General features: G+C 39.7%; 1 protein-coding gene, 1 long non-coding RNA gene and 1 other non-coding gene across 7 annotated transcripts; 1 reads left to right on the top strand and 2 right to left on the bottom strand.

Annotated features, from left to right (window-relative positions):
• The first annotated feature begins 43 nt into the window (after nt 1-43).
• Nucleotides 44-4613, top strand: ccnb1ip1 (cyclin B1 interacting protein 1, E3 ubiquitin protein ligase). Of its 2 annotated transcripts, none has more exons than XM_018089685.2 (4): nt 44-561; nt 2582-2897; nt 3028-3361; nt 4369-4613. In XM_018089685.2, exons 2-4 carry the CDS (start codon nt 2601-2603, stop codon nt 4551-4553), a joined length of 816 nt encoding a protein of 271 aa, XP_017945174.1. In that variant the 5' UTR covers nt 44-561; nt 2582-2600; the 3' UTR covers nt 4554-4613. The 2 variants fall into 2 exon arrangements, with proteins under 2 accessions (XP_017945174.1, XP_031747356.1); XM_031891496.1 differs by lacking the exon at nt 44-561 and adding an exon at nt 1641-1708.
• Nucleotides 4614-7665: 3052 nt separating this feature from the next.
• On the bottom strand, nt 7666-11255 carry LOC100496939. 4 transcript variants are annotated; one of them, XR_001923356.2, is made up of 5 exons: nt 11103-11255; nt 10424-10455; nt 10083-10150; nt 8856-8937; nt 7666-8263 (listed from the first exon to the last, which is right to left on the bottom strand). It is a non-coding gene; the product is annotated as an uncharacterized LOC100496939 (long non-coding RNA). The 4 variants fall into 4 exon arrangements; XR_001923355.2 differs by lacking the exon at nt 11103-11255 and adding an exon at nt 10565-11096; XR_004219777.1 differs by lacking the exon at nt 11103-11255 and adding an exon at nt 10766-11096.
• On the bottom strand, nt 8617-8760 carry LOC116408513. The gene has a single exon (XR_004221016.1). It is a non-coding gene; the product is annotated as a small nucleolar RNA SNORA79 (small nucleolar RNA).
• Nucleotides 11256-14105: the final 2850 nt, after the last annotated feature.

Here is a 14105-nt window from a genome sequence, read left to right as displayed (position 1 = left end):
CTATTGGTTACTGCCCAGGTGCAAATTTGCCCAGTGTTTATAGATAAGCCCACTGAGCGTTGGCTCCATTTATCTCAGCGTTTTTTGCAGGCTGAGAGAAGCAGATCCACTCCCATATGCACCTCAGTAAAACTGCACTAACAAGTACAGCTTCCATCTCCGCTTGACTTTTTGGGCCGATCTCCAGTTGGCTGCACAAAGCTGAAACTGTATTAGTCATTGCCAGTCATTTTTTTGCAGGCTGAGAGAAGCCTGCAGCAAACACTCCATGTGCCCTCAGCCTTATTTGTGACCCTGAATTCTCAAGTGATTCAGTAACTACCCTGTTACTTCTTGCAGGAATCAGATTGCTTCAAGGAAGGCGGTAAAGGGATTTACTTTCTCTTGTGTAGGCATTTCTCCTACCTGTGTCAGGTGGCAGTGCACCTTATTGCAAGGTGAGGGGTCTGAAGCCCATTCCAACATTGCCCAATGCCCAATAGCTGTGGGAAGATTCTGACTGGAGAAGGAGCTCTGTGCAGCCAGCCACACACTAGGCAAATTTTGTGTTTCCCTCTGAATGTAAGCATCTAGAGATATTATTGTACTACTACTATTTTACGATAATCTTGTGTTTTGTAAAACAAATGAATATTTTCTGCATGATAACTATCAATGTCCTCCAATTCAGTGTAATAAAACAAACAACCTCCTCTCTTTCATCCTTTTCATTATTACTATATGAGTAACCAGCAACCTTCATTAATACTCTCATTGTGTGTTTTTTACCCTTTTTCCCCCGAGATCTTGTGTACAATAAACCAATGTAACAGAATCTAATTCATAGAGATCAGTAGCAGCCAAGGGGCTGGCACTGTGGCTGTGAATTGGTCCTTAATTGCTGGCAAATTCCAAATGGCCATTCCCAGCTCATATATATGTATGTCACATGATACACCTGAGCCAATTGCTATAAAAACTAGGAGTAGCTTTTTTACTTCCTGGTTTTACTTCCTTATAAGTGACATCTAAAAGGTAGTACAGTAGTACAGAACTAAGGGCTGACTGAATTTTAATACATGTTGGCATTACTTATTTATGAACACTTATTACATTGATGTTCAGTCATCACTGTTCTTTCATCTCTAGTTCATAGCAAAATAATATACCATTTCTAGAGAGCAGAAGTTTGTTGTGAGCAATATTCACATATTCACCTTGATACAGGCAGGCCTATCAATGCAAAACTCCTAATAATACGTAGGAATAGATGTAGCCTTTATACATTTCTATGTAGGAACTCCTTAAATATGGTGCTATGTCAAATTATTCAATTTTTGTGCATACTTTTCCTTACCCCAGCATGCGCATATGCACGTGAGCTTAAGCTCAGGGACAAATAGCTGTACTCAGATTTTGTAATTTCTGTCTAATTTAGGAATGGGGTAGGCACGGGACCAAACATATTTGCTTTAAAAAAAATTGGTGTGCGCACCTGATCAGGTAGGACTAAGTAGCAAAAATACAATGTACAGTAATAAATTACAAAATATCAGTTTTAATGTAAATCAGTATTTTCCAGTATAAGCAGGCTGTGGTGCAAAAAAAAAATTCTAATAATTACTCTTTAATCTACTAACCTCTTATGCAACTTGCTTCACAGAGCTGCTTACTTCAGTTTTCAAAGAGTCCATAAAGAGAAAAAAAAATCCTTAAAGGAGAAGGAAAGGTAAAAACTAAGTAAGCTTTATCAGAAAAGGTCTATGTAAATACAGCCATAAGCACACACAGAAGTCCTCAATCAAAAGAAACAAAGGAGTCCATGTCTCCTTTTTTGTAAACATGTTCTGCTGTCAAGTCTGCTGAGTCAGCTCTCTTCCCTCCCCTGCTCTCCCCTCCGTTAGGAATGCGCGATCTGAGCTACCAACAGCTCGCTGCAAGCAGGAAGCTACTTAAAATGGCAGCTGCAGTCTTAAACAAACAGAAAAAGCTTCTAGGGCTGTTATAGTAATGTTCTGCTGAATAAATATAGTGTTCTAGGAGGCACTAATGTGGCAAATCTATTGGCAATAAAATGCCAAAATGACTTTTCTTCTCCTTTAAAGAGCCTCATAGACAATTTGTGCCTTCTTGTTCTTGAAATGCATTAACGTAGTTTGTTGCAGACCAAAATAAATAGGAATTACTATGGCCAATACATTATTTTTTTTCTATTAAACTCAGTAACAAGTCTGGGACTGCTCTGCAAAAAAACAGCTGCTAAACCTAAAATATAATTTAAAGGAGACATATTGTGTGGAAAATCATGCATTATATTTTTTTAAATATAAAAGGAATTTGCTTTAAAAAGTAGTGATTTGGCTTGATTTACTGAGAAATTTCCCCAAAACCCTGCTAGTCCCTATTGCCTCCCTTCCCAGACTGTGCAGGGGAGCCAGTCAGTGGCACTCAGCACACGGCAGAAAAAATCGGCTCCATCTGTATGCAACACAAATGTTATTACTCATCACCTTGTACCCTTCTACTTAGCAAAAAATTGATATAAACTTGCCCTCTCTTTTGTGCACTTTTGCAATTTATGATGTTTATTAATCTCTTTCAGTTTCTTCTGATTTTGAGAGATGTCAGTGTGCGATGATTTATTACTCTGTAACTACCGCAAGTGCCGAGTGAAGTTATCAGGTTATACCTGGGTTACAGCCTGCTCACATATATTCTGTGACCAACATGGTAGTGCGGAGTTAAGTCGGTCACCTGCAGTCTGTCCTGCTTGTAACAGCACCCTTTCTGGTAAGCTTGACATTGTGCGCACTGAGCTAAGCCCTTCAGAAGAATATAAGGCAATGATACTTGCTGGATTGCGTCCTGAAATTGTTCTTGACATTTGTTCCCGAGCATTAGCATTCTGGACATACCAGGTAAGAAGACAATTTTTCTCATTTTAATTGCATGTTAATATCCGGGTTCAGCTAAGGGTTGACAGACTGATTTTTACATTTTTGTAGCTACTTTTGTGTCTTGCTGTTTTAGTCATGACTATATTTTCAGGTGTACCAGGAACGCCTATACCAAGAGTATACTCACAGCAAGGCAGAAGGGCACTTAAAACAGGTCGAGAAATTATACACTCATCAGCTGCAAAGCAAGGATTCAGAACTCACTGCTATGAAAGGAGAGGTGACCTCCCTAAAAAAAATTCTGGAAGAATACAAAAGAAAGTACAGTGACCTTTCGGAAAGATTGATGGAGCGCAATCGTCAGTATCAGAAGTTGCAGGGGATGTATGATTCAATGAGGTTGCGCAACATTACTGTGGTTAACAGGGAGTCCTGTGCAGAGCAATCACAAGAAGACCTTCCTGGAGTATTTGGATTTCCTCCAGGTAACAACAAGAAATCATACATATAAAAATGATGTGCATATGTTTACAGTAGAAGATTGTGACAAAATATAAGAATATATGTCAGTGGGCCCAGGTTACTTCTACTTCTCATTGTTAGGCTTATGGTGCACCAGGCAATGCAGTGGCAGCAGTGTCTCATGGAGAACCGTAGCAGTCAAATTGCCCTTTCCCTTCAGTCACTGTTTCTAATTTAAAATAATGGGAAATGCTTTGCCTGTGGCATGGGATGGCATTGAAAAGGGGGACAACTTAAAAATGCTGGCTTCTGCATTCCTCAGCCTCCAAAGTTGTGGCTGCATTGTCTATGGATTAGGAAGCCCACCATTTTTTTTTAACAGTTTTGCTGCCAGCTAATACAACAATTAATTCAGTTCAGCTAGGCCTCCTGCATCAGATGGGTATTGTAACATGGCTAGGGATATTCTTGATGCAGGGTTCCCCTATTAGGAATTATCCTGAGATTTATGTCAGCATTATTGTATTGATATTTATTGATATCAGCCTGAAACGGAGTCTTTCCCTGGCACTGTGTTATGTCTCTGTCAGACACCAGCAGGTTCATCCCCGACAAGCCTATATTGAATAGAGGTCAACAGTGGAATTAATTGCTTTTCATACTTAATATATATATCTTTTACAGACAGTAGTCCAAGGATGTATTTCTTTTATATAGTTATCCCAGTACAAGCCTTTATGTGAATTATAACTAGTAAGCTCTTGCAAGCAGGGCCTTCTGATCCAATTTCTATTCAGTAACCACTGTTTGTAATAAATTAGTTTAAAGCACTGCATAACTTGCTAGTTAGACTATGTCTGTAGAGGCCTTGTATTAGTATCCAATCATAAAACAGAATTGGAATTTTTAGCATAACTATAACAACAAATATTTCTTTTTTTCTCATTTTTCAATTAGTTACAAAGTAGGCCGATGTCACTTGTGCAAATACACTGAAAACACTAAATGGAACTTTATTCACCACCTGCAGGTAATTCATTTAGATTTCCAACTGTTAGAACTCCACCTGCAAGATGTTTTGATGGCGACTTAAACTCAAGGCCCTTCTTCTGCACAAGACCTTCTGAGGAACCCGGAAACCCCATCTTCTCTTCTCCTGGAAACAATCAGCAAAACCTAGATGCATCCAGAGCATTCAAGACCACAAGGATGTAACACTAGAATATGGCACCGGAACTAGTCTAATATAAAGGGAATAAAGTTAAATGGGATGTATAGTCAGACTATTAAGTTCAGATTAACGGTTCCTGCACTCCAACAGGCAGCCTCAGTCAGCTTTTGCTTCAATTCTGATGTAATCTGCTTGGTCTCCTACTGCACAGTTCTTGTGCAGTAGGAGCCAATCAAAAGCAAGTATGCTCAATGCTGGATGTGTATTCTGTGTTCCAACAGTGTCCGGCCAGTGGCTGCTTAGGTTTTTGAGCAGCTGCCTGTTGGAGCAGAGGAAAGCAGGTACTCTATCTTTGCAAAAGAAAGAAAGAAAAATGTACATATATTGAAAACTTGTTTTTAGTGATTCTAACAGAATCCTTTAACTTAATGGGGTGACTATATATCACCTTTAATGAGAGTAAGCATAACCCTTTATATTAGTTTTCAGAATATATTTTCACCTGTGCTCAATATCCACTGATGCAACAGGGATATGGCTAATGCCACACCATGTGTATGGCATATATTTTCGGCAAACTGAAAAACCCTTGCCAAGAATACGTGCCATACGCTCCCACCTGTGCCTGCACCCGAATGAATGGAATACGCTCGGGTGCAGGCACATGTAGCCGAAATCTGCATAAAAACCGCAAGACTTTGCATTCTCTCGTGTTTTTCTACAGATATCGGCTACATGTGCCTGCACCCGAGCGTATACCATTCATTCGGGTGCAGGCACAGGTGGGAGCGTATGGCGCGTATTCTTGGAAACCAGAAAATATATGCCATACACATGGTGAAGCATTAGCCTAAGGAGTTTTGATGTTAACCTAGTCAAAGTATCTTTTTGCTTCATATTTAAATACCATTTTTGGAAGTAAAGTTAAGTAGGATAGTTATCAGCTTTTATATGTCAAAGCACAAAACCTGTCAGTTTGGAAGATTGCTCTTCTTAACTGCATCCATCAATTAAAATATATGTTACTTATTGCAATTAAACTGCATGAGGTTTATTCAAATTTATACTTCTTTCCAACATGTGTTCATGATGTATACAATTAGGATTCAGAGAAATCTCAGCACATGATGTAATGTTCAGCCAAACCAAATCCTAGGTTTGGAGTGATGAAGGCATTTTGTACACAGAAGATGCATCATTTTTTTTTTTAGTAATCTCAAGTTTTAATATAAATAACTAAACAGGCATAAGCTGTCAGGTGACAACATTGTCTAGTTTTGTAACACCATGGGTCTCTCCACTTTTAGTCTGTCAAAGTAGAAATAGAGAAAAAGAGCAAGATGGCAAGGAAGAGGTAATAGAAATACAGATAAGGTAGAACACTATAATGGAGATAGATGTTAAAGGAACACATTTTTCATAACATTTTACAGCCAAACCCCTTTAATAACTATTCTGCCATACTGCTACTTTTACACTTTAGTCCACTGGACAGCAAATCTATTTGTAAAATAGGTCACGCTGCCTTACAGGAGGTACCAAAATAAGGCAGTCGGGAGACATACTTTTTGTCTTGTGCATTCCAGTTCAGAGCAGCTGTCAGACCAATCATCCAAAAGGGAAGGGTCTGCAATAAGTTTGTCTTAATTTCAGGGGCAGGGGGTGTTAAAGTGTACTGCTTTATTTATACCTCTTATAGAACCGACCACAAGAGTGCTTATTGAAGGTTTCACTTGCCAGAATTGTGTGCCGTCAGGAAAGAGCCTTTGCAGGTCTGAAAATCATAGGACTGCAGACTATCATTATTCAGTATAAACTCTAGTGCAGATAGGAAGCAAGTAAGAGATGGAGAGAATAGTTAAAGTATGGAAGAGGAAGCAAGAGAAAGGGATTGAGAAAAATGGCTCCTTTGTAACAATGGTGCCAACTATAACATACACTAGGGGTTCAGGTGCAAATCAAGTATATCCCAAGACTCAAATATAAAGATCCAAACACAGCTTTGTTCAAGATGCTGTGTGTGATATTCACAAGGCAACAGCAAGCTAGAGAACTGTAAGCAGCCACACTTCACACAAACATTGGTTACATAGTTTTAGTGCAACTAATTATTTTAAGTGTGAACCCTGCCTTTGTATCTATGCAGTATGGCATAGATATCTACTTTGACTACACTTAGGGGCACATTTACTAACCCACGAACGGGCCGAATGCGTCCGATTGCGTTTTTTTCGTAATGATCGGTATTTTGCGATTTTTTTGGAAAATTGTTGCGACTTTCATTAATACGATTTGTGCGAAAAAACGCGAGTTTTTCGTAGCCATTCCGAAAGTTGCGCAAAATCTGGCGATTTTTTCGTAACGTTAAAACTTGTGCGAAACGTCGCACCTTTTAAGTTTTAATGCTACGAAAAAGGCGCAACTTTTAGCGCAAGTTTTAACGCTATGAAAAAAATCGCCAGATTTTGAGCAAATCGTATTGGTAACGAAAAAGTCGCAACAATTTCCGAAAAGTCGTAAAGACGGCGAAAAAAAAAATCGCAAAAAATACGAAAAAGTCGCAAAATGTTAGTTTTCAAATTTTTCCCAATTTGGTTCAGATTCGTGTCTTAGTAAATGTGCCCCGTAGTCTTTTGATTTCCTTTGTCTGATTTTGATTTTTTTTATATAAATATTAGTGTTTGTGAAACAAACTGTTACCAGTGCAGGGCAACAGTAAATTATATTTTGCATTTAAGAAAGCCCCAGATCCTGCTGTGATGCATTTCCCTTAAGCTGGCCATAAACAGATATTATTGCACGAAACCTTGTGACAAGAGATTGATTGAGGGCTATTGAATGAGCCCAAGGAAAATCTAGGACTGAATAGTCAAGCTCATGTATTGTTTCTAGCTCCATATCAGACGATTAAGCCCTGAACATCAGTGAAGGGAAACAAGTGATCTTTTCCGGCTAAAGGGTCGCCAAAAAGATCAAAATTGTAAAGTTTATGGCCACCTTTAGATTTCCACAACTGGTATCTACTTTGCATCTGGAAGTGGAAAAGTACAATTGTGGTGGGATTAGCACATTGTTTTGGAAGTTGGCTTCCACAACAAAATTCCATTTTAGATTTAGACACATTTGCTTTGGATTTAAAAGGCACAGGCAAATAACTTGTGTAAATGAGTTTTATTAGAAACATTACAATTTAGTGACACTTAGTGACAAGTGCAGCATGTTCCAGAAGGCAGAACTGGGCCATACAGACAAAGTCAAACTGTTCACAAAATATTTAATCCAGGTGAAGGTAGAGAGTTTATCCACCATACAGATTTATAAAGCATCTTCTCTATTTACGCGTGCCTGCCTACTAGGGCAGAATGCTATAGAAGTTAGCAGTTTTCCCTACACAGCCAGACAAGGATGTTAAATCAAAATATGTTGGATTGGACTGTAGATCAAATAAGAGTCAAATGCTACTCCTGGTATTCCTTTTTTGATCCAGCTGGGTCTCTGCCTTTGGAAGTTCAACTATCCCTGCACCAGTGTCCAGTCCCTTACATCTCTGATGTAACAGTACTTTAGCTGCAAGCTTTGTTGTGTAGTGCTCAGGAAGACTATTGTCCAGACTAATGCCTTCACAGTTGCCATGTGATGGCAAGGCAAGTTACCCATTATATGCATGTGGGCTCAAAATGGAATACCTATTCACGGTACTACAATGTCTTGATGGATGAACTCTTCAGTACTACAGAATGACAATGTTTAACACCTGAGAGGAAAAAGATTAAAGATTATCAGTACCTGTGTAACTCTAACAAAGAACTACAGCTGCCTTTATTTTAAGCAATAGTATGTGCAATACGAAAAATCAATGCTCAATCAATGTTCAAGGCACTCTCCATACGACGAGAGTTACCAAAATTAAAATAAGTTACAATTTTCTTCTGCCAGTTTGTTATTGGTCACTCCCCCATTAGAGGAATACTGCCATTTTATTTGTGCTGCAGCATTGCTTACAGTGATCTCAATTTCATTAGTAGGTATGGCCAGTTCTAGGTAACCACCACTTTGTGCTGCAAGGTTAAAGTAAACATTCACAGCACTAAAATAGATTTGATATTTATTTGTATGACCCCGCAAAATTCAGAAGGCAAGGACAGGCAGCCAGTTGCCAGAGCATGCCCCCGAGTGAAAAAGGTCAGTTTCTCTTTGACAGCCTAAAATCCCACAGCCCATGTCTTGGAGCAGAGAGAGGAACAGCCGTCAGGATATAAAAAAAACCTAAGAACTGCTTATATATGCCATCACCAAGCAATGTTAATGCACAAGTCATGTCAATACACAAGATACCAGATACTTACCAAGATAATATTCTTGTGCTATGCATCATTAAGCTGGTGAAGCAGCACCCACTTCACTTCCTGCTACGTCTAATTCAGATACCTGAAAGGGAATAAAAAAAGAAGTTTGCGTATAGAACAAATATTTATTCAAGTGAAAACACTGGATTTGCTCTTGCTCCAAAGGTTTAAAATATTTGTCTATTACTCTGATGGTAGGTGGTTTTTTCAAAGCTGCTAGTATTTGGGACACAATGGTCATTTATATTCCCATTATAGCATAGGTTGGTTTTATTTAGAACGCAAGTCCTGTTATTTTCAGTTTACATAGATAATGAGACTGATCAGGGCATGTGCATAATCATAGGATTCTCAGGTGAAACACGGACTATGCAATCTCATCACATCAGGCTCAGTTATACAATACATAAAGCATTTAACTTTCCAATGTTTTGGTTTACCCAAACCGAACCCTGGATTCAGTGCATCCCTAATTAAGTTACCAACACTAGATCCGTTTATTAAGCAGTTGTCACTACGCAGATGGTAGGTGGTTTTTTCAACATTTATTTATAACTAAATAGCTCACCACCCTACAACAAACCAAGGTCTAGCGGTATTAAAGTGATACGGACACCAAAAAGCATCTTATCCAAATATGAATCTACATCCAAAACTACCTATAGGTCAGGTTGACTTTTTCTAAAAGTTCTGTCTCTAAATAAATCCTGTGTAGAAGAGCCCAACTGTAGCTTCTCAATTGGTGTCAAAATAAGCACGTCATAAACTGGGAGAATCCTAACCTTCAGCTTGCCGTTTCCTCCCTCCCCACACAGAACTAGATAGCAAGCAGGCTTTAACTTTCCAATGCCTGCTGCTTCTAAGGGCTTTCCCCCCCTACTCCCCCACCTTACACTTAGTAGATAGCAGGCAGGCCTAACCTTTTTCCATGCCTACCTCCCCTCTTACACACACACACACACACACAGACAGACAACAGCTGAAGCTCCTATGCAGGGAAAGGCAGAAAGGGCACTTAAGGTCCAAAATCATAAGGCACTGCAATTAGACAGATTTAATAACTTTAGGGAGATGTTTACATTCAAGCCTTGGAGAGAAGACCAAACATGGCTGAGTGAATAAACTTTGCAGATTGTTTTATAAAGATATTAAAAGTTGATTACCAGGAAAATACAAGAGCAGGAGCAAGAAAGGGTCAGTATTGCTTTAAGTGTCACAGCTTCATACCTTAGTCTGGTTAGTCACCCCTCAGGCATAGAGAGCCAGCTCAGGATGTAAGCATAGTTCTGAGGCATCTAAAAGATAAAAAAGTAAATAGTCAGATGTTTAGGATTATAAAATAGTTTGCCCAAGATAGAAGCCAAGTAACTAGGGTAAGCTTGTTCAGTGCATTTACATAATCACTGTAATCTCAGGTGAAACACGGACTATGCAATCTCATCATGCCACAAACTGTTACATAATTGTTTAAATATTTAGGAAAGCAAAAAAAACAAAAAAAAAAAAACACACACAATTTAAAAATACAATTGAACCCACTGCTCAGAGATTATTCAGGCGAGTTATACCTTTAAATGTGGCTTCCTGTACAGGCAGATAGCTGCAAAGTAAAGACAAAGCAGTTAAAACTCACATGTATGAATGAATATATTAAATAACCTTTTAATACACAGGTTGTAGACAGCTATATTCTAAAATTTTGGAATTACCTTAAAGCTGGAAGACAATGGCGGGAAGTCACCCTACACCCCAATTACTATGGCAATCATGGTATGTAGGCACGATAGAACTGATACTAACGCATACGCATTAATAGAGCAATGCCATTCCTAGGATATAGGCCAATATACTGACTACTGGAACATACAAATGTACCAGCTTCCAGACAAAGGCACGGTGCATTAGAAGACCTGCAGGTTAGCGCCATAAAGAGAAACATCCTCCATTTACTAAAAGCACTAGGCACTATTGAATATCCCACCAGCCCTGCTCACTACAGAGACTGAAGGGCTCCCTTAACCATCCATTCGTCTACCACGTGTTTCACTAAACCTAAGATGGCCGACAAGTTTAACCCCCTAACTCTAAAAAGACTACGATCTAACGAAAACAAAAAGCAGAGATGGCAGCTACAGTGCAGTATCAGGCTGCTTATACAACAAACCTACCTCCACCCGCATCTTGGAAAAAAACCCTTTACAAACCATTACCAAATCAAACACCACACATACTTACAAACACACTTACCTGCAGCCATAACTACACAACATGCAGAGCTCACGCTTCGCCCTTCCTTATATTGCCTGCCCCACCCACTTCCGATTTGTTCCATACAGCAACGCCCCTTAGTAACTTCATTTGGCAGCAGTGGCTTAGAGGAAGTCCCGGCTTAGTGATGTCACAACATGTGACCACTACGTAGATGGAGAACGTGAAACTAAACTACGGTGTCCATTTTAGTACATTTTACTACAGTATTGCTGCTTTCCTTGTGTTTGAATTACATAGAATGAGAGCAACTTTTTGGCGGGATTTTCTTGAAGAGTTTCCGATTTTTCACATAATCCAAAAACAAAGATAAAATATACAATGTTCTCAGAACTTATTTAGCTTGGACAAAAACGTGCATAAACACTGAACTTTCAGAAATAAATATGAACGTATTGCCTGGGGCGAGCAGCACAAGTAAAATTCATTTTTTGCTCTGTGTGCTGTAGAAGCTGCATTCATTCTGGTATAACTAAGTCAGGCTTATATCCAAAGGCAGACTCATAAGGGTGATGAGTGAAGGGAGGTCTGGACTCCATGCTTCCAAATGTGTGTTCTTAAAGGGGAAGTTAGCCAGTGTATACAAACTTTCAATTGGGCTTATTTTGAATTGCCTTATTTTTCTTTCTCCTTAGTCACTGCTTGGTTGCTAGAGTACTTTGGATCCTAGCAACAAAATATCTTCTGAAATTCCTAACTGGAGAGCTGCTGAACAAAAAAAGCCACAAATGTAAAGGAGACATATTGGATAAATGGGGATAAGCGCTAATTTTGTAGGCAATTATGAATACTATATGGAGCTATAGATCCTATCACTGAAATGGAGAGTGGGCGTGTCCTAACGGTCCCTGCCAGAAGCACAGTAGGAGGGGGAGAACCAATCACAGCCCTGCAGTCACACAAGCACAGACAGACTTCAGTTCCCTATCAGGTCAGCCTAGCTGCTGATTGGTTCCTATCCTACAGTGCAGGGTATGGAGGGCCGCCTGCTCCCCAGCTCATCCAGAGAATTCAGCCAGCAGGAAGTGGAACAGATGGGCGGGGCTAGTGGGATTTTTGTGGAATTTCTCAATAAATCAGTCAGAAACACAACTTTAAGCACAATCCTTCTATATCTAGAGGAGTATAATTCTCTGGTACATTCATCATTTTTATAGGATATGTCTCCTTTAAAAAAAGAAAAGACCAATTGCAAGTTTTTCAGAATATCACTCTCTACGTCATACTAATTTAATTTTAAGGAGAACAGTCCCTTTAATGCACTTGTGCCCCTTTTTGTCATAACTCCCTGCATCCTTTGGCATGCTTTAGTTGGCAGAGGTACAGGGATTTGTTCAACTGCCGGTTAGTCTTTGTCTTTCCAGACTGGGCCCTCAGCTTTTGACATTCCCAGCAGGAGAGCTGAACAAAAAGCTAAACAGTTTAAAAACTACAATTTATTTATTTATTTATTTATTTTTTAAAGACCAATTGCATTTTTTTCAGAATGGTTTCAGAATGTTATTTTTGAATTGGTCAGCAGCTCTCCTCCAGTTGAGAGCCCAGTCTAGAAAGACAAAGATTAATTAGCAACTGAACAACTCCCTGCACCCCTACAAACTAAAGCATGTCAAAGGGTACAGGGAGTTGCTATGCAAAAAAAGAACAGAACTGCATTAAAGGGGCTATTCACCTTAAAATTTAACTTTAAAAAAAATAACTTTTACTATGATGTAGAGTGATATTCTGAAAAACTTGCAATTGGCCTTTTCTATATCACTCTCTAAGACATACTAAGTAAGTTTTACTTTAATTTTAATTTAATAAGGTGGCATAACAATTCCCTGCACCCTTTGGCATGCTTTAGTTGGCCAGTTGCTGCTTAGTCTTTGGGGCACATTTACTAATCCACGAACGCTCCAAATGCGTCTTTTTCGCAATGAGCGTGTTTTTTGCGACAATTTCGTACCTTGCATGACTTTTTCGTATCTATCGCAACTTTTTCGTACTTTGCGACAAAATCGTATTGTCTCGCAGAGTACAAAAGTTTCGGATTCATTCCAACTTTGTTATTGTAACTTTCCTTGGGCCGGGTTGGAGCTGCAGAGTGCCATTGAGCCCTATGGGAGACTTTCCTTGGGCCAGGTTGGAGCTGCAGAGTGCCATTGAGCCCTATGGGAGACTTTCCTTGGGCTGGGTTGGAGCTGCAGAGTGCCATTGAGCCCTATGGGAGACTTTCCTTGGGCCAGGTTGGAGCTGCAGAGTGCCATTGAGCCCTATGGGAGACTTCCCTTGGGCCAGGTTGGAGCTGCAGAGTGCCATTGAGCCCTATGGGAGACTTTCCTTGGGCCAGGTTGGAGCTGCAGAGTGCCATTGAGCCCTATGGGAGACTTTCCTTGGGCCAGGTTGGAGTTGCAGAGTGCCATTGAGCCCTATGGGAGACTTTCCTTGGGCCAGGTTGGAGCTGCAGACTGCCATTGAGCCCTATGGGAGACTTTCCTTGGGCCAGGTTGGAGCTGCAGAGTGCCATTGAGCCCTATGGGAGACTTTCCTTGGGCCAGGTTGGAGCTGCAGAGTGCCATTGAGTCCTATGGGAGGCTTCCAAAATCGTGCACAGAAGGATCAAAGTCGGAAAGGTTTTCCTGCATTTTACGATCGTTCAATATGAAAAATTCGTGATTTTCGGATTGCAAATACGATATTTATGTGGCTAATACAATTTATTCGTAAGCATATTCGTGATATTTGCGATCTTCAGAAATTTCTGTATCCAATCCGAATTTATCCCATTTGGGATTCAAACTCGCGTTTTCATGATTGTGCCCCCTTGTATTTCCAGACTGCATTCTCGGTTCATTGAAGAGCTATGGTAGGTACGGCATAATAGGGGTGGTCACCTTTAAGTAAACTTTTAAAATGTTCTAGAATGTCCTATTCCTACCTACTTTGCAATTGTTTCTCATTATTCTTTATAGGTTTTGAATTATTTGCCTACCCTTTCAA

Source organism: Xenopus tropicalis, chromosome 1, assembly GCF_000004195.4.
Source record: "Xenopus tropicalis strain Nigerian chromosome 1, UCB_Xtro_10.0, whole genome shotgun sequence".
Lineage (NCBI taxonomy): Eukaryota > Metazoa > Chordata > Amphibia > Anura > Pipidae > Xenopus > Xenopus tropicalis.
Note: the sequence above shows the minus strand (reverse complement) of the source record. Positions and strands in the feature narration are given on the sequence as shown.